This window comes from Pogona vitticeps, chromosome 2 (genome assembly GCF_051106095.1).
Source record: "Pogona vitticeps strain Pit_001003342236 chromosome 2, PviZW2.1, whole genome shotgun sequence".
Classification (NCBI taxonomy): domain Eukaryota; kingdom Metazoa; phylum Chordata; class Lepidosauria; order Squamata; family Agamidae; genus Pogona; species Pogona vitticeps.
In genome coordinates, this window is record NC_135784.1 from 180,329,628 (window position 1) to 180,350,078 (window position 20,451).

The window sequence follows — 20,451 nt, forward strand, 5'->3', positions numbered from 1 at the left end:
GTAAGAAAGTCTACTGCCAGCTCAGGGAGGGCTGAAGTGGCCTCTGATGATTCACTGATTGCTTTCTCCCACGTCAATCTTGGGGGGGGTCATTCAAAGATTTAAAACAGAAGGTGGGTTTTTTTTTCTGGTGAGAGATTTGTATAGGTATGTTGTCAGTGTTTTTTTGGACTGCCAACAGCCTCGTGGCCTCAATGAAAAGGGGATTATTGAGTACAAAACTAGGGGCCTCCAATTCTTTTGTCTTCACTGTGTTATGATGATTGGTGGTCCACATAAAATACTGGAAGTTATTCAACCCAACTGGTGGTCTGGCAGGTGGGAGAATTCCCAGAGGTATGTTTTTTTTTTTAAAGGAACTTTTCCAAACGGATCGATAGGTATTTCAGCTCCTATTTAGGATTTGGCAAGGACTTTCTTCCCCCAGCCCCCACACCCAGTGTTTCCTTTTGTTGCCTTGATCTCACCTCCTTTCCCAGGGGAGCCTTAATCACACCCCAGCACACACCTGCGCACAAAATGCATCTGGCTCCCACAGAAAACATCCAAGATGAGGCGCTCGTAGGCATCTGGGAGCTTCACATCCTGTGAAAAGAGGGTAGAGACAAAAGGATGAGAGCACCGGATGCTCTGCGAGAAGGAGAACCTGGCTCTTGGGTTTCTTCTAGCAGGGGAGAAAGGATTCAAGAAGAACACAGGACCCCCTTCAAGCAGAACATAACAGATACTAAGAAGCCTGAGTGTATCAGCTGCTTGGACCCACAGACATGTCCACTACATCTTACATATGACGCCATGTGATGGTTTGCACACATCAAAGACTCATATCAAACAAAACACCAGGTGCAGAACCTCTATACATCTCAAAGATAATATTTTTAACATTCACACAATCAATTCTAAATGAGTAAATATAAAGGGCAGCCAGGCATTTGATACCTACTCCCCGCCCCCAGCTTCTAGCAGACTAACAAACCCTCCCTGGATCCTGAACCTTCCAGACTTTCTCTTGGAAGTCTCTGCCAGCTATGCCTCTCTGCCTATCAACCACCACTCCTATCCCTGTCACCTTCTACCAGCCACCCACATTGTTCCAAGCTGCTAGTCAGAAGAGTCAAGGTTTTACAGCTGATCAAACAGGCACAGGATTGTTGTGTGTGTATCTTTAAGCCACTTGGTTCCTTAGCACAGAAGCTGGAGCTTCCATGGCACATCAGCAAGAGCACTGTAATGGTACCTTGTAACGGTTGCCATAAGTGAGATCCAGTTCTGATTCTTCTGGGTTGAAGAACATGCCAGGTTTCTTGGTCATCATCTTAGTGTAGACAGCCTCGTTGGGCTGTACGCGGATCACCAGCTCATTGCGTTTGCATTGGCGATTGAAGATGTCGCCCGGCACCTCCCGGAATTGCAACCGCACCTCTGCCTTGCGCTCATTGAGTGCCTTGCCACAGCGTAAGATGAATGGCACTCCTAGACAGGGGAGGCCAGAAAGGCAAGAGTTTAGAGGCAGCATGGGGCTGAAAAGGGAACCGGATGCTCTCTTCCACCACAATAGGCATGGCATCCCCAGTCAAGGACATCCAGATGAGTCCCACCCCAGAACCCTGCTGTACTCACCATCCCACCTTTCGTTATCCACATAGACCACTGCTGTAGCAAAAGTGGGTGTGGTGGAGCCAGCTGGGACCGTGGGGTCCTCCAGATAGCCCTTCTGAGCTTCCCCTTTGCCACTCGGATCCCCCACATACTGGCCAAGCACCACGTTGTTAGGATCCACCTCTGAGATGCACTTTAGCACCTTCACCTAGCAGAAGAAAGAGGGAAACGGCTGATCAAGCTGGAGACCTTTTTGTACTACCAAAAGGAAGCTGAACTTGGGGGTGGGATGCGGGGAACAAGGAGAGGCAGGTCAGTGGTATGTTCACACTTAATCAACCAGGCAACAAAGAATGGGAGACAAGGACCTGATGCAGCAAAAAGCGCTTATTTGGGGAGGCACTGCAGACAAGACACACGTTCCTAAGCAGAAGGCATTTCTGTAAAGGAAATTACATGCCATATTTTTCCGTGTATAAGACAACCCCCAAATTTTCTAACCCAAAATTAAGAAATCTAAGTGGGGCTTAGCAAGTGTAGGGGGAAAGGGATCAAAGCACTGCAGGATCGCGTTGACCCCTGCTTTCCCCTCCAATTGTTTTCTCTCTCCTCGGCTTACTTCCATGTATAAGACAACCCTCAATTTTTAGTCTAAAGATTTTAGACAAAAGTATAGTCTTATACATGGAAAATACGGCATATAGTGAAAACGTCCATGCTTTTCAACTGGGTTTGGATACTAAATGACATGCACATTCATCATCAGACCTGGCAGTATTAGATTAGGCATCCTTCAGGCTCGAGAGACTATAGTAACGTGCTCTGAATAGAGGACTTGGAACAGCGTCTAGTGTGTCTGAGAAGGCCAATTCGAGAGTGACAATCCCTTCCACATTGAAGACAAATACAATCTGTCCCCTGTCCAGCTCCCTGATTTTGCTAGTTTCGGGACTGCCTTGGCCTGTTGTACAAGCATCACTTCAAAATGGGAGAGGCCATGCTGCACCACCTGCCTCCAGGCTGAACGCTCAGATGTCAGGGTTTCCCATCTGTTGAGCTCCATTCCTAAGGCCTTCAGATCCTGCTTGCAGATATCCTTGTATTGCAGCTGTGGTCTCCCCCCCCCGGGCTCTTTCACTACACGAATTCGCCATACAGGAGATCTGGCAGTGTACTTACGCAATAAAACGTCTACTAGAGGAAATAACCATTTAGAGCAAGAGTGAAGGACAGCCTCCAGATGCTATTCGATTTCAAAGTTCCCATCATTGTTTGCTCATTAGCCATGATGGATGGACTTGGACTCCACACAACATCTGGACTGCTCCCATATTTCCCACCCAATTCATTTTGGCTGAAGACACTCATAAGGAGACAGGGAAAAGAAAGAAGCACTGTTCCCAAAAAGAACTGGCTTGGTACAGGCAGGTATGGGGCTTGGTCACTATGCCCAATATCTTTTTTCTTTCTGTTTGGGAGAGAGAGAGACCCTGACTCCCTAAGGCAAGTAGTGGGTAACAGCAGTTCTGCACAACAAATAAATCACTGCCACATTACAGCTAGAGAACAGTGGTGTACAAATGCTAACTCACTCAGAGACAGACATTGGATAGACAGATGTTGGATAGACTTCACTTAAGATCACAAGGGCTGGGTTCAAATGCTAGTTCTCAGCGAGACACTCTGCTTATTAACACAAACCTGTTCCTACCTTTTCATCGCGGACATCATCAGAGTCTGTAGAGGCTGGTTTCTCCATGGCTACAAGGCAGAGCATCTGGAGGAGATGATTCTGCATTACATCTCTGTGGAGGTGGTAGAAAGAATCAGTATTATTGGAAACAGTCAGATTATATACCACAACCATCCCGTGATTTTAACTATAGCCCTCAAGCTATCACAAGTCATGTATGCTTCCTGTTCCTGGCAGCCAGCAATGCCCTAGTTCTACATGCCGTATTTTCTTGCACGTGTGCAATACAGGTCTGGCAAGAAAACGCCTCAACTGGTCCTGGAAATTTCCAGGAGCATCAGGGAAAGGTGTTTGGACAATAAGCCTTGGGAATGACCACTGGCTACCTCCAGGTAAGCCTGGGACTCCAGGGCATGGGTGTGGGGATGTAGCAAGTGGGGCAGCATGCAGAGACTAGAAGATGGGATCAGATAGAGAATTCCACTTCTTGGGAATTCCAGATTACTTTCACAAATGTGGGGTTCCCAAGATAATATAGGAGTTAGGCAGGGGAAATGAAGAGGCAGATGCCCATCTGCTTCAAGTTAGGTGTTGTTATTTATTTCTCTCTCCCCCCCCCCAGCAGACCTTATCCGAAATAAAGTGGAGAGGATTTGCATTAAAGCATCAATTGCATGGCATAGGAGATATCAGGTACCTCCTCTACAATGGCTCTAAACCTCTGCCTCTTCTTCCTTTCCATCTATTTTTACATCTGTTTCTCTCACTCAGTTTCAAAGATCCAACAAATCAAAAACTAGTAGGTCAGAAGGAAGGCCAGGCCAGACAGAAACTTTCACCCCTAACATGCTACTTTGCTATGCGCAAGATTTTTTTTTTCTGCCATGAAGAAACATTCAGCCAGCGAACTGAGTACTCATTTTACTGATGTCAGAAGGATGGAAGGCTGAATGAACCACAAGCCGGCTACATGGGATTCAACCCTGGGTTGTGAACACAGTTTTGGCTGCAGTACAACAGTTGAACCACTGCGCCACAAGGCTCTAATCTCAGTTGTCATGTAGGGATGTGTCATCTGTTGTTGTTTTTTTACTCTATTTCCCAGAATTCTCCAAGAATTTCCCAGACAGCATTCTGAGAGTTCTAGCCCACAGATCATCACCTACAGATCCCCTCATTTCACTCAGCTGGACCATAAATAAAGAAAGCAGACCGCCGAAGAATTGATGCCTTTGAATTGTGGTGCTGGAGGAGACTCTTGAGAATCCCCTGGACTGCAAGGAGAACAAACCTATCCATTCTAAAGGAAATCAACCCTGAGTGCTCACTGGAAGGACAGATCCTGAAGCTGAGGCTCCAGTACTTTGGCCATCTAATGAGAAGAAAAGACTCCCTGGAAAAGACCCTGATGTTGGGAAAGTGTGACGGCAAGAGGAGAAGGGAACGGCCGAGGATGAGATGGCTGGACAGTGTGTGCGAAGCAACCAACATGAATTTGACACAACTCCGGGAGGCAGTAGAAGATAGGAGGGCCTGGCATGCTCTGGTCCATGGGGTCACGAAGAGTCGGACACGACTAAACGATGAACGATGACGACGGACCAGGACTGCGTTCTGAGGCCACATGGCCCAGCTCCAGCCTGACTTCCTGTTGATAATGTGCAAAAAAATAAAAAAAGGGAAATTGTTGTAATTCTTCCTAGGTAGCACAATTCTGTGGAAGGTTCCCTTTACAGAGCCCAAAAGGGCAGGAACGTTATGGCACTTAGGAAGGATTGCAGCAGCTTCCTTTTTTTGTACATTTACAAGAGGAAGCAAGGCTGGGAATAGGCCACAATTCAGGTGAACAAAATCTTGGGTGTCTGTAGGTATGGGTCTCTGGGTTGCAACTCCCAGAATTCTGTATCACAAATTCTTGGAGAATTTGGGGAGGTGGAAGTTCAAAAAAATAGAAACAGCACATGCCTAATGTCACGTTTCAGACACAGGTTTACCACTTTTTCTGTGGCTGACTGAATCTTATCTCCATGGCGTCTGAATATCATGCCTGTTATTCACTATGCGGAGTCCAAGGTCTGCACACCTATCACAAACAGACCAAGAAAAACATCTCCCATCATAGCCACCCGCTTACCGGATAATGCCAAACTCATCGAAGTAGCCACCCCGTCCCTCTGTGCCAAAGGGCTCTTTGAAGGTCAGAATGACACAGGCCACGTTGTCGCGATTCCAGATGGGACTGAAGATCCGGTTTCCGAACCTGCAGGGAAAGCAAGCGAGGGCTCGAGTCAGCGGCTGCAGGGAAAGAAATGCCCCAGATGGATGGCAGAATAAAAGGCTCCTGTTTTTACTGGCTGAACTTCCCTGCTATTGAAACCCCACACCTTGCCTGGCATCCAGATAAAAAGACAGTTCGTGGGTGGTCAAGAGGTGCTTTTGAACCGCAAGCTTTAAGGCATCAGCTGGGGAGCGAACCAAAGGAGAGCACTGGCGCGCAAATAGAGACTGGCTCAGGCTTCAAATCACCCACGGGCTCTGCATCTCAAGCTCCTACTTTACCTGAGGATCATCAGGTTCTGCACCATCTCCTTGCCTAGGTAGTGGTCAATGCGGTAGATCTGGTCTTCTCTAAAAAGTGATGAGATGTGATTGGACAGCTTGTTGGAGCTTTCCAGGTCTTTGCCAAATGGCTTTTCCACAATGACACGATTCCAGCCGCTGGTGGTTGAGAGAGAAAGGAGGAGAAAAGGTTGGGGGGTGGGGGTGGGAGAAGAAAAGTCAACATTTTACCTGCTATATTACAGGCAATTGGAGACAAAGCCAGTGGAGCCCAGGATCCTTTCCTAATTAAAGCACCACACACCCTGCCTCTTGTACAAGCATGCTCACAAAAAGTGATTGCAACTCAAGCAGAATTCCCTTAATGCACTTTACTGCACAATGATGCTGTTTTTGCTACCTTTAGGAAAGTGTCAGTGTTTTGCAGAGCACTGAAATCCTATACTATGGTTGCAGTAAGTGTCTTGCTTGGCTCCCAAGGCTGCCAGACATTGCCAGTATGTTTTCAACGACAGGGGCAAATCATCCCTACTTTCTGCACCAGACATGAAAGTTAAAGTTTCATAACGAATAGCACAATCCATACCTGTGCAATGTGTACAGGAAATCTGCCCTTAACAAGCTGATAGAGCTTTCCGTATTCTTAGGCACACAGGGACCTTCCACCACCACCCCTCCACTCATTCTACTATGCAGCATCATCTGTTCAGAGGCCCCCAGATCTTACATATTGCTCATGCAAGTATGCCGGATGTTGGCTGTGACGTGCTCATAGACGCTGGGTGGCAGGGCCAGGTAGAAGAGGCGGTTCGCCTTCTCGCCGTTGTGGAGTGCATTGAGGTGAGCATTGAGCCGTTCAAAGGAGGCCCGGTCATCATACTTTCCTGAGACGTAGGAGTTGCGAGCAAAGAAATCATTCAGTTTCTGTTCTTCTTCAGGAGCAACCTGAAAAGGTATGAAGAACTGCTATCCTGGACAGGGGGAAACAGCTCTGTTTTCTTCCCCAGGCTTGACACCCTAAGCTTATGTCCCCTTCCCTCCAGATGTTGCCCAAGAGAGCAGCCTTCTGTCACTGTCAATGAGGATGACAGAATCAACCCCTTTGTGGTCTCTCCCTGTGGCAATGCGATAAACTCAAAAGCATGAGTGAAGTCCCGGGATGGCTGAGGACAAGAGGAGGAAGGGAGTGAAGAGGAGAAATCCTCACCTTGAGGTAGGGTTGGCTCTGTTTGCGGATATCAGCTACCGTAAGCTGGGACCGGGCATAACCCACCACATAGGTCTCGTCCGGAAGCAGCCCGTCACGGTAGAGCCACCTGCACAGATCGTAGGGGGTCACAATGAAGGGACAGGAAGCATGTGGGAATGGCAGCAGGGAAGGGGAACCTCTCTTCAAGCAAACAAGACTTACCAGATGGTGGGATAGATTTTCTTCTTGGCTAGGTCGCCCTGTAAATATCAGGAAAAAGAGGGGAGGGGAGCCATCTGTTACTGGAAAGGAAGATGCAGAAGATGCAAAGGCAGAGTTGTGGCATCTGTGGGCATGGAAGAAGGGGAGAGGGGGCCAGGTCAGGAACGTCCTAACGCCAGTCTCTATCCCCAGCCTGTCCTTTTGATCCGTGCTAGGATTTGTTAGGGATGCGACAGAGTAAAGTTCCACTGTTCACACACCCTAGATAGCCCCCAATTATTTACTATTAATAATAATCTTAGAACTGCAGAGCTGGAAGGAACCCTAAGGATCATCGAATCCAGCCTCTGTCAAGAAGGCACAGTGGGGGAACCGAACCCGCAATCCCTGGCTCCTTCCTAAACCACTGATCTACACAGCAGTTATCTAACTGAAGCATAGGAGTAGATGTATGCACAGGCAGCAATGGATTAATTCCCATGAATATATCTATGGTGATAAATCCAATCTACTTAAATCCCTTGAGGCCGTGTCTCGCTGCTCCCAACAGGAGGGCAGAGGTACAGATTCCCTGCTTCCCCATGCCCTGGAAAAGTAGGGTTATTCCTTTCTTAGCACCGCAGTTGGCGCTGTGTTCCCACATGACAAACTTCCTTAGATCACCTCTTTTGAAATGGGAAGCACTGGGAGGTGATGAAATGGAAACAAATCCCTGCTGTTCTCTCACCGACCGCCACCCCTGTCACGAAGGTTTCGCCATACTTTGCATAAACAGAACTAAGGGTAAAAAAAACACAGGCTATTTCACTCAGTCCCAGCATTCCATCTATATTCTGCTCCTTTGTTCATGTCAGCTTACTCAGCTGACTTGGGCCCTCGCTTTGTGGCACAGCTCCTCCCCAACGCCAACCCGTCTGTCTTCCCTTTCATGAAATCCTTTCTGTGCCTGGTGGTGCCACTGGGAAGAGCCTCGGCACCCAGCATTTGCTTCGGGGTGTGTGTGTGTATGTGGCAGCCCCCGCCTTGCCATTGGTGCACAGAGGCTCACCTGCAAACCTGCCGAGTCATGCCCCATCAGCCCAGCTCCTCACGCCATCAAGTAAGTGGGAGTTGGCAGTGACTCAGCTGTTCTGATTGCTAATCAACCGAACACGCCGAATCAATGAAATGGAGAAGGGCTGGGCTGGGGCAGGGGAGGCCTTGGCAAAGTCTGCTCTGACAAAAGGAATTCCATCCTCACAGCAGCCACACAGGCTGGCAGAAACATTTCTGAGCCAGACGGAGGCAGCAGGACAGAATTCGCACAGGGTGCACTGACCACCTCACGGCAACGCTCCCAGTGGGGAAGCATGGAGGTCCAAGCACCAAAAAAGGCTTGCCTCAATTGCAGATGGGAAAAGTTTGGGATACTTTCTTAATTCTGCATTCTGCACAGCAGTCCTACAGGATGGTAGCCTCCTGTTTGTATTATCAAACCCTCCCCCCTCTTTCTCTCTCTCTCTCACGCACACACCTCCTGAAAAAGCTTTCTTTCTTTCTTTCTGCAAAACCTTTGCCTTAACTCCTTAATTGTCCTTCCCGGTCACAATCAAGCCTCAGCAGGTTTAACTGCACTGACTCCCATTTTTATCTCTTGTTTTCCTTGTTTCTCCAGCCCTTCCCCCCTCTGTCCTATTTAATAGCCAAAACAGGCTTCTTAGAGCACAGGTGTAGAGGTTTTTTTAGGAATGAAAATGTGAACTCCTCTTGCACAGTTTCCATACAAAATCCTATACGGCAGATGCCCATAAGGCTATGCTCACATTCTGTATTAGGTCTGAAATTTTGCACAGGGTAGAGCAAGCTCTCTCGACCCTTCTGAGCTTTTGAAGTTTGGAACCTGCCTTAAAAATATCAAAGTCTGCCAATTTATTTTTTGATATTTATACACCTGTCATAAATTTCACTGAAGGGAGGAAGCAACTGTACTTCTTAGGGTCTGTAACATTCAGCAAAGTGTTTCCTCAAGGGACCAAAAGCCAGAATTCTTTAGAGGGAATGACTCCCTCTAACCCAATGACTCCCATTTCTCATGGGGTGGTTATGCAAGCAGAGGGCTTTCTATCAGTGACTTGCATATTCTGCTGTGTGAACCAGGAACTTGGGTTTGTTAGAAAAAACCAAAAAACAAAGCCCTAGTCATGGTTTGTACTTGATTTATGTCTCTGGCTTGCTGGAGAAAGGCAAACTCTAATTCCCAGTTCATACATCACCCCCCCCCCCCCAAATTTAAAAAATCATGAGGATACAGGGTTTAGTTGTTGTGGGTTTTTCAGGCTTCTTGGCCGTGTTCTGAAGGTGGTTCTTCCTAACGTTTCGCCAGTCTCTGTGGCCGGCATCTTCAGAGGACAGCGAACAGAACCATCTTCAGAACACGGCCAAGAAGCCCGAAAAACCCACAACAACCATTAGATCCCGGCCGTGAAAGCCTTCGCGAATACACTGATACAGGGTTTGGTTACCCACTCCTGCTTAAGAGCCAATTAGAATTTCAGCTTATAACACAATATGAATACAACCTATACAGTATGTTAAAGGACAGGCAGTGAATATTACATTGCTAAAAAGGCAATGAGAGAACATGCCTTAAGTGGCCTGCACGGATCTGCTCTGATGCACCACCTTGGGCCTCTCGATCTCCCTGAGTGGTCCAGGTCATGGCCGGTTTAAGAACGTCTTGGTGAGAAGTGCCTTGATCTTTGGAACTTCCATCCTAAGAAGGTCTGCTTAGCCAGCTCACTCCTAAATTCTAAGAAGCTACTGGGAAGGTGTTCAGTACTTTGAGAGAATTACCATTTTAATTGTTCTGTTTTGATTGATTGATTGATTGATTGATTGATTGACTGATTGATTGATTGATTGATTGATTGCATTTATACCCCGCCTATCTAGTCGAACAACATTTAGGAGTTACAGTGGACCCTCTACTTACGGAATTAATCCATATTGGAATGATGGCTGCAGGTCGAAAAGTTCGTAGGTCGAGTCTCCATTGACCTACAATGCATTGAAAACCTATTAATCCCGTAACCGGCCATTTTTGTTCCATTTTGGGTTTTTTTTCTGGTCTGTAGGTTGATTCTCCGGGTGCAAGTCGAACCTAAATTTTGTGGCCAGAGAAGTCTGTAACTCAAAAAGTCTGTAAGTTGAGCTGTCTGTAAGTTGAGGGTCCACTGTACTGGTTGTTTTAAATGTCTGAGGCTTTCACAGACTTTTTTTTTTTTAAATTGCTTATTAAGTTTTACATATTTAGATATGCCCTGTTTTAAGAGTACAGTATTTGCCAAGTAATCCTATTAGAACAATCAGAAATAAATACACAAGCAAGGGCCTGTCCTCTATGTCTCTGTTCCTTCCTTAGGAATCATTGTGAGTACTTTGGTTGTTGATTTTTACGGAACTAATTGGTTGCCTGTTTGGAGCACATAGCCTTTGACCCAGAATCCCCAACTCCTCATCCCTGACATGTCTGTAGAGTGGTGAAGTGCAGCAGCATCTACATGAGTGTATGCCATACCCAGCATGTTAATCTGCTGTCACTTGCATTTCAGGATCAAGCGCCATCACAGTCGGTGATGAGACTCTGTCAAGAACAAGCAAAACTTTGAGTGACGTATGTCTCTGTAACCTATAAAGCAGTGCAAGCCTGTCAGCCCAAGAGATTCTGCTTCTTAAAACAAATTGCCAATCCTTCCATGTTGGGGCTGATACTCTGAGCAGCTCTGCTGCCCAGTTGCATGGAAGGGTGGACTACGTCTCAAAGCTGCCTCACTATTTGCTCTATTATTCTGCACTTGAAAAGGATTAATCCCTTGGTATTCAGCCAAGGACTAGCCCGCCCTAATCTTTATGTAAGAGGGGATATGAGTGACTCCTGCCCTCTCTGGTATCAGTGTATAAAGAGGAGGTGTGTCTGTTACACACAACACCACACCTTTGTGGAGAACCTCGGCATCGCTCTCCAAACTTACTGGGACAGAGTTGACATTCACAAAAGGCACTGAAGTTGTGTATCTCCAGGACACCTAGCTTTTCTGTTTTTCAGTTCAGTACAATAGAGAAGGCAAGTCAAGGCATGGAATGATATACAATACTGTTCTACTACCTGAAATCAGCCACCTGCTGGGCCCATCCATCCTGGCCTGGTCAGGGAGTTCTAGAGTGTGAAGAACTTTTTAAAAGGAGGAACTGCGTTATCTGTGTCCATCTGAGGCAGGCCTAGAACATTTTGACCCAGCAATGGAAAATGCAAACAGCCCTTCTCCCTTGCTAATTAAGCATCTTGCAACCTTCACATTTTCCTGCGTAAGTTCCAACCGATCTCAAAACAAGCTCAAATGACTTCTCCAGTGGGCTTCATCCAATAAGTTGTTGCTGTGCTTCATTTTGCTACAGTACTCATAACCCCCAAAGTGAGCAAGCACCAGTATTGTAGAGGTGCATCCAAGAGACAATTTCCGGCAGGCCTCTTCAGAGGCAGGGACATTGGCCAAATAAATCAATGGTGCTTTGTTTAAAACAGGAAAAACCCATTCCATCCTACAGAAAACCAGTCCTGTGCGCCAGCCATTATAGCTAACAGGGGCCAAAGCATCCCATCCTGGTCGACTGGAGGCCCTGGAAAGACCCAATCTCCCATGTTGTAAATGTCTGGATGTGCCCTAAGGGTCAAGCTCTCCTACTGTATATATCCCCTGGGATCAAGTGAGAGATCTGCAGCTTATATTTCTTATACACGACCACAGGATCCTAATACCTGCAAGTCATAACAGAGATTGTCTTCTACCACTTCCAAATTCTCTACCCTGCATTATTCTAATATCAGTGTGGACAGACGTATAGGAATGAATAATGCACGGATGCTTGCCCCATTCAGGGTGTTCCATTTTGACCTGCAGTGGATCCTAAAACAACTACTGTATATCTAAGCATTTCCTAACCTGTGATGCAGGCAGGATTCACATGGCTTTCTTTTTCTTCTCCAGCCACTAATGACAGCCATGCCCTACAGACCTCACTGGAGGTTCACTAACCTATATAAGCCCCAAGCTCTGCCTTTATCCAGGGCTGGCCACTCTTTATCTAAAGCAAACAATGATAAATCAACTAGCCTGCAGTGACCTGGGCCAAAAAGGTGTGAAACATCCAGGGCACATGAGGTTTGCGGCTGGGTGGGTTGCGCCCCAGACTCCCTTTCTAGGAGTGTTTGCTACCTATCCAGAAGGTCAGGTAAATCAGCCACTGTAAATCCTTCACTAAGAACCTCTGTGGAAAAGGCACCAGCAGCTTAGTCTGCCTGGCACCACTATTTTGACATTGCTCCCTGCTCAGCAAAGCTTTGGAGTTCAGCACCTGGACGTGAGCATTGCAAGTTTTAATCCATTTTATTTCGAATCAAGGAGTGATGGTCAATTTTAATTGGAGATACTGCAAATGAATGCTCATGTGTTTGCTGATTCGTTTGCTATTTGCCAACTCTGTGTTGACACATACATAGATCGATGGCAATATAAAAGTGAACATTAGAGCTGCTTTCCCCCCTCTAATAACATGTTTGTGGGTTTGACTGATTATAAGTATCTAGTTCTATGAAGGCCTGGACACTATGCAAATTAATTTTGACCTAAATAATTGATTGCTTTAAAAAAAAAGATGCTCAGTCAATTAAGCAGTCATTAAGATGCTCACAGAACTAGTGGAAACAAGTTACAAGTGTCCGGTCTGCAATCCTGATACAGCTATCACCCAAAAATAATTAACTCAAAAAATTAAAGATGTTCTATATCAGTGTTTTCCTGTTAAAATTCTAGCAGGGATGACCACACACTACCTTTAAAGAGTACAGTACTGTACTTAACTACGCTGCTTACTATGAAAGTACAACACTGTATCCAATTTCAGGATCTCTACTCTAGGAGTGAGATCTTTATTTCTGTGGCACATTGTCTGATACTGCAGCAGGCATTTCCCCACTGCTGTGGAAACAATTGATGTTCCAAAGGAAGCCAGGGCATCTTTTTATCACAATGTAACACTGTCACTGTGGAAGGGATTTGTTTATGCTAATTGTTTCTGCTTAATAGCACATTAAAGACTAAGGCAGGAAGAGACTTTCCATATGTCACATCTGTTCAGTTTTGGTGGACAGGTAACTCAGCAGTCCTGTGTGCCCACAGATGATGTGGTTTGCAGCACACAAAACATTTATACGAGTATTTCAGTGAGAAACAGGCCAAAGTCTTTGCTAGGAGTAATAATGGGTCACTTAACAGATACAACTTACAATTTGTTGTGGTGGCTGTAGAAATGTTGAGTTACACTTGCTGTTAAGTGCAATTACAGCGAATCTTAACACCCCATGTAGCTGAATGGCCAGCTAAAGGAGGATTGGCCCCTGCTTTCTCCACCCAAATTTGAGACGAGTCATTCCATTGCATTAGCTAGGCATCCAGAAGCATCCTCACACGGAGGGGGGAGGGGTCTGGATGGTTTTAATTTCCTAATAAGAGCATGCCCTTCATTTGTCCTTTCCAACCAAACATGTTATGTGTTTTTGCCTATACCAAACCCCTGCTGGTGAATCAGATTGTCTCATTAGAACTGACACGATCACCAGAATGAGCTATCCACAGGACAGGTTACAATTGAGAAGTTTGGTAAAGATAGAGATGTCCTGGCAAAAGTGTTTCCTGCTTTCCCCCTGAACGCCATCTGTTTGTACAATTATGTGCTAAATAATGGTGTTCACCTGCTGGGGCAGGCTGGGGCCTTCCTTCTCCATTGCTGAGAGTCTGTCGCTGATTCCCCAGTGACTCAGCAAATATTGGTGGTTGAGCTGTGTTCCCTGTCACCTTCAGGCACCAAAGAACAGCCTTCTCCTCTCCTCTGTATTACACTGGAATCACCCAGTGCATGGCCCAACCTGTCTAAGGCTTCTACACTAGACAAGAGAAACAAAGAGAAGCCACTGTCCTCTTTACACACCTGTGTGCAGGCACACAAAGCCACAGAGATAAAAAGAATACAATATATATCATTTTGGCAATCCTGTGCAATTCATCAAAGTATAGAGGTTCGGTGGAATTCAGGCAGCACAGTATGTATACCTATTTCGGCAGGCAGGAATATTCCACCTAACACTGATTGTGTACCTGCAAGGGTTTTTCTCTCTATGTGTAGACACAAGTCTACACAGCTACATCCATTTCCCCGCTGACATTCAGTATCACCACAACATAGTGCACTAAAAGATCTTTGCCCTGTAATTCCACTTCTCGTTCCTTAACCATCCCTCATTCTGTGTCACCCTCTCTCATCATAAGCCTGTCCTCTTCATTAAACCAATAGATATAACATTATACGTATTAATCTCTGAGCAAGTCCAAAGTATCCTTCCCTCTGCCCTGAGCAACTGCAGCCTAATTTTATAGAAGAGAAGAATGGTGCTTTCCTTCCAGAGACCATGGCAAGGCTCCTCTACATTCCTACACACTTCATCTGCAATCTTAAGTCAGAATTTTAGAAAGCATCTAAATGATCTAAGCTACGTTCTATAGTGGCATCCTTGCAACACTGCTAAGGTTTATTTCCATACTTCATTGTCTAAATCAGTGGTTCTTAACCTTTGTTACTCGAATGTTTTTGAACTGCAACTCCCAGAAACCCCAGCCAGCACAGTTGGTGGTGAAGGCTTCTGGGAGTTGCAGTCCAAAACTCCTGAGTAACCCAAGGTTAAGAACCAGTGGTCTAAATGCCAGATCATTTCTTACAACTGATGCAAAAGTGTACATGAATGTAATCTACAATGTACCAGAAATTACTCAAAATACATTCCCAAGTATTTAGTTGTTCAAGTATAGCAGGGTGTAATTGCCACAAAAATAGCGTCCCATCAGAATTCCTTCACTCAACACAGTCAAGGTTTTATAGTTACAACAAAAGGGAATAGTGGTAAACAAAACCCCACAGCGAGCCATGCTTCTTTCAGCTGATCTTTACTGGCACTGGATTACTGACACATTACTAAACCCAAGAAGGTATGTCGGGAATAGCCACTTACCCGCTCAAGCAAGCTCAGGAAGGCATTATCCCTTCCTCCACGAGGGATGCTGATGATGCACCGTGAAGTTATTGCTGCACTGGTTACTCAACTGCACCCTGCCTCAAGGGGCACTTACACAAACAGGGAGGCAACCACAACCCACTTTGATGCCAGGTGCCTGTTCCACCTGCCACTGGTATTTGGGACACACGAGTATCCATCACCAGACATGTATCTGTATAGCTATAAGTTCCAATTCAAGACAGAAAGATGGCAGGCAGGGTACCACAGTCTAGCTATGTAGCCAGCTAGAAACACTGCAGGAATGAGAAATGACTGGGAGCTCAGCTGCAGAGCAATGTAATGCTCTCTGGAATTACAGGCCAGATGGTCTTGGCACGGGAGAAGATTAACGCCCAAGCCCATATACACTAATAAAGAAGACTGGTATGAGGACAGGTTTATACATTTAATTGGATTTGTGGTTGCCACCAGAACCAGAATCTCTATGTTCACACTTAACACAGTGAAGTTTGCTGAAACCTGATTTGTTTTGAAACATGAATCCATCCCTGGTAATAAGCCATGGATTGTTAATCAGCCACAAACTGGTCTGAACCTATAAATTATTGTTGGCTAATAAACTCCAACTTATTTATAAAATGCCTTGTTGTAAAATCTAAGCTCATAAGTGCGGATTGTTTATGACTTTTCTGCAAGTGTCCATCACAAAACATGATCTGACAAAAAGGAGAGGAAGAAACCAAAAAAATGAAAGACAAGCTGTAACTGTGGTGTGTGGTTTTGTTGTTGTTGTGTTTTTTTGTCAGTTCCATGCAATGTATCTCTTAAGAGACAGACCATGGATAACACAAGCCATGGTTTATTGTGATATGTGAATACAGTCTCTGTGTCAAGTTCTTCTGACTCCCTTGCATAACACAGAAGATCACTCATCCTAATATCCTTTCCTCCCATATAAATGAATGGTACTAATGGGAAAATGGCATTTTTGTAAATTGAGAACTTAAGGGGGAAAAACTGATTGAAAATTGAAAAAGTTATGTTTTTTGGATTACAACTTTTACAGAAAGCAAACTTTCTTCTACAGTGACTAACATTTCCTACTACTTTTTACTCATCTCTATAGCTAGCAACAACAGTATATGTGACCCCATTACATGGTTTAGCACATGTTTTGAAAAAGCTAAGGAGCAATCTTCTAGTCATATAGAACTCTTTCTCAAACTGAAGGCTCAAAGGAAAAGAAAAAAGAAGTGGGGGTGAAGAGAAGCTGTGCCACTTTATAGTGATTCAACCAGAGGCATCTCAATTTTAAATGCCAGTTAGTCAAGATGAAAGTTTCATTCTGTGGCAATTTTTCTGTCAAAACTTACCTGTGCCTGCCTATCCATTTATAAAACCTTTGCTTTTACTGTTTTAATGATTAGCGGAACAATAAAAGGTCCAGTTGGGTTGAGTGTGAGAACCTCTGCATATTGTAAACAAAACCAAACAAGTGCCTAAAAAACTCATATTAATACCTCCAACAGAGATGGGGTTTGGAAGCCCACCACCACCACCACATCTTACAGCGCACAGGTCAAACTCACTGGGACTACCTCTCACCTTTGTGCCTTTAATATCTCTCCTGGAGATTTATTTTGCGAAGACTTGTAGGCTCCTTACTCATTACACAGCCATTTGGCCACCCAGTTTTCACTAGGAAACTTTATATTCTTCGGGCCAACGCACAAACACCCACCCACCCTGTAACATCAAGATGCCTAAAGTCTCAGGTTCCTATTCTCACTGAACCCCAGTCTGGCTCAGAGGGAATACACTTACCGAAGCCCCCAAGATAATGAAGATGTGGGTATCTGACTGATGGAAGTCATTCCCCTGGCTCAGCTCTTCCCTAAGCATCCCACAGATGTCTGCTGGGGTAAGCTCCTCCTGTGGATGGCGACGAGTCAGACTCATGTTGGCAGAGGTATTTCCTGAGGAGAAAAGAGTCCGTCAAATGATACTCCGCCTACCTTCTCGCCCCACCCTCAAAACGTGCCACCCACATGAGCATGCTTTTCCTCCCCTTTTTTGTGACACAAGCTGTATTAATTAAGAAAGCTCTCCAAGGCTGAGGCCTCAGCTTTCCGCAGGCCAAATTTCCACAGGAAGCACTATGCAATTGCTTGTTTAACTTATTTATACCATTTGTAATCCTGTTCCTCAGCCAACAGCTCAAAGCAAATTGTGTACCAAGCCCTTGCTTACAAACTGGGAGGATGTAACAAAAAGAAAAAAGGGATGAGAAGAAGAAAAAGCAGCTATTCACAAAATAGATTGTTTAAGTGGACACCAGAGTTCTCTGCAACAGGGAAAGATATGTCAAGATCCAAAGTTGGAAAAGTTACTTTTTGGATTATAACTCCTAACTGTGCTTGCTTATTTATTTATTTATAACAGCTGAGAGCTTTGACCCAAAGAGAGGCCTGGAAAACAGTAACCAGAAACCGGGCCTTCTCAGCAATAGCCCCCACAATTACAGAATGCTCTCCTGCCCGATATTCGCTTAGCACCTTCATTAGGAACTTTTAAGTGATTATTAAAAGCATTTCTATTTAGACAGGCCTTCTGTCTACGTCATCCAATATAACAGTGATAAAATAATCAGAAATTGCTAATGTTCAACCTCCGCCATGCTTTCTTTATTTTAATTTCATGTTCTATTTGATATCTGTTTTTATCTGTTGATTTTGTATAGATTATTTTATTTTATTGACTGCTTTGTCTTGTCTTTATATTTTGTTTTAGGACATTTTGTAAACTGCCCAGAGTGGCTTGGGTTAATGGGTGGTATAGAAATTAAACAAACAAACCATTCATTCATTCCATTTCTATACCACCTACATATCTGGCTGAAGGGCACTTTGAAGGTTTGCAACATATGCAAACATCATAATTAAAATACAATTTGACAAAACAGAAAATAAAAATAATTTCTGGAAGCTATGGTCCCAAAAAAAGGAACTTGTCCAGGTTCTGCCAACTGGCCATCATCAACCCAAGATCTCTACAACCAGACAAAAATAATGGGAAGGACACCAAAGTCAAAAGGAGAAAGAAAGAGAAAGAAGCCCCAGGCAACAGGAAGTTGAAATAGGCAAAACTCCTACAAGGAAGAGGAAAGAAAATGTTATATGCATACAGTCTATTAGACTCATTAGAGGCCTATTGTGTGACCCAGCAATCACAAAGAAGATGATGAAAAATATACAGGTATTGAGCCAGTACATTTCATGGGGATGTTTGGGGAAGTTACACACAGTTTCTTCACTAAACAGTGAAAGGGGAAGAAAAAAGGGAAGAAGACAGGGACCCTGTCGTGGCAGAGGAATAATCATTAAAACTTTTGACTGGAGACAAACCCTTATCTGGACTCAAAGGACTCGCCTGCTGGAGTTCAGCATCTGACCATGTGCTCCCAAAGTGGAGCCGTCTGGCTGCCTCCTGCCTCCAGGCAACTGGCATCACCACCGCGGAAGAGAAGCAACATGAACTATTGAAGTGACTGGTACCCAAGCCTGCAAAAGTTACATTTCGGGGACAATTCCCAGACTTTCTCCTGCCATCAGAGTCAAAACCCTACGCTGGCTGACGGAGTCTGGGAGTTAAAAGATTCCACAAAAAAGTAACGTTTTCAAGGTCTGGCTTTGGGGAACAAGGGGCCACAATTCCAGATAAAGAAGAGGAGGGGGGGCTGACTACTCTCAGATTCTTAAGAGGTCTGCCACATCCCGCCCCCCCCACACACATCCACTTTGTCCCTGCCCTGGCTTGACCCTCTGCTCCCCACCCTCTCCTCGTTGCCCTGCTCTCGTCCCCGGTAAGAGCTTATCCCCCCCCCCCTTTTACCTGAAGCCCCGGCCACCGCCACCACCTCCCCCCCCCGCGCTCGCATCCCACTGATCCACATTTTTCTCATTCCTGCCCCAGGAAAAGTTCGTGCTCGCGCCTCCGGGTAAGGGAAGGGGGGAGGCGCGCGTGCACACCAGAAACCCAAAAAAGGGGGATACATACGGGTCATTAACACACCTCGGCAACCTCTCCGACCCCCCCATGTAAAACCCTTTGTGCGCCCCCCTCGTATCCCCCTCTGTCTGCTCCCTTCCAAACGACTCTCCCTCGCCCATACTCGCTGCATGCACCCCAACCTCTGTTCATCCCCCCCTCCAAACCCCATCTTCCCCTCCTCCAAGAGGCGTCCTTCGTCAATTGCTTCCCACTTCAGCCCCCAACGCGATACGGCCTCTCCCCCGCCCTCCCTCTCCCGCTTCGCCCACCTTCTCTCTCCTGCAGCGGCGGCGCCGACGGCTCCCCGAGGCTCTCTGCCCTCACGCTCGCGCGGCTCCCCATTTCCCCGCCCCTCCGGCCCTCTGGGGCTGACAGCCGCCCCGCCCCGCCTCCCTCGCTTTTGTGCCCCTCTTCCCTCGCGGCCTGCTTCCCGCCCACTCCAGCCGCACCCAATCGGAGGTGTCCGCTCGGTCGGCTCCAGGGGGGGGCGACACCCAATCAGAAGCGCCCAAAGACATTTCGCCGCCGCTGCTTCCCCCCCTCCCTGAGTTCCCTTACACAACAAGGCGCGTTGTTTTCGATTGAAGGCTGCTGTCCTCGGCTGCAATGCCGGTCTGCATGCCCCGACTGGGCAGAGTGAAGGACTAGTACTCAGGGAACCGGGTTCGAATTCCTGCTCGGCCATGGGAACTCCAGGGGGTTGAAGTCGAGTAAACCACACTTTCAGTATCCTACGGGCCTCGAAAGCCTTATCAGGGTGGTTACACACGTAACACACACTCCACGCTGCCTTGATGATGATTCACATGTCCCCTGTCGCCAAGGCACATGCGTGATGCAGATGACAGATGAAACAAGACTCTTGAGCAGCATCCAATCGGGACGAGGTATTACAGCTATCCCGTTGGTGCAAAAAAAAAAAAATCTATTTAACATCCAAAAAACCAAGGAATTTATAGTGGACTATAGGAAAAAAAGAGCAGACATTCAGCCACTGTATATAAATGGAGTCTGTGTGGAACAGGTGGTTGAATG

At 46.0% G+C, this 20,451-nt stretch overlaps 1 protein-coding gene across 3 annotated transcripts in view; it reads right to left on the reverse strand.

Moving 5' to 3' along the window:
• G6PD (glucose-6-phosphate dehydrogenase) overlaps window positions 1-20,224 on the reverse strand; it is a 21,829-nt gene extending 1,605 nt beyond the window's left edge. The window contains exons 1-11 of one of the 3 annotated variants that reach the window (XM_078386578.1): window positions 19,975-20,224; window positions 17,191-17,342; window positions 7,263-7,300; window positions 7,059-7,167; window positions 6,579-6,796; window positions 5,852-6,010; window positions 5,427-5,552; window positions 3,311-3,404; window positions 1,621-1,807; window positions 1,238-1,473; window positions 509-585 (exon numbers count right to left, since the gene is read on the reverse strand). In XM_078386578.1, coding sequence (XP_078242704.1) covers window positions 509-585; window positions 1,238-1,473; window positions 1,621-1,807; window positions 3,311-3,404; window positions 5,427-5,552; window positions 5,852-6,010; window positions 6,579-6,796; window positions 7,059-7,167; window positions 7,263-7,300; window positions 17,191-17,325 — 1,379 coding nt within the window. In that variant the 5' untranslated portion in view covers window positions 17,326-17,342; window positions 19,975-20,224. Of the gene's footprint in view, window positions 1-508; window positions 586-1,237; window positions 1,474-1,620; window positions 1,808-3,310; window positions 3,405-5,426; window positions 5,553-5,851; window positions 6,011-6,578; window positions 6,797-7,058; window positions 7,168-7,262; window positions 7,301-8,310; window positions 8,445-17,190; window positions 17,343-19,685; window positions 19,817-19,974 lie in introns of those variants that run through there. The other 2 variants (XM_072991489.2, XM_020812084.3) reach the window with 2 other exon arrangements.
• Window positions 20,225-20,451: the final 227 nt, after the last annotated feature.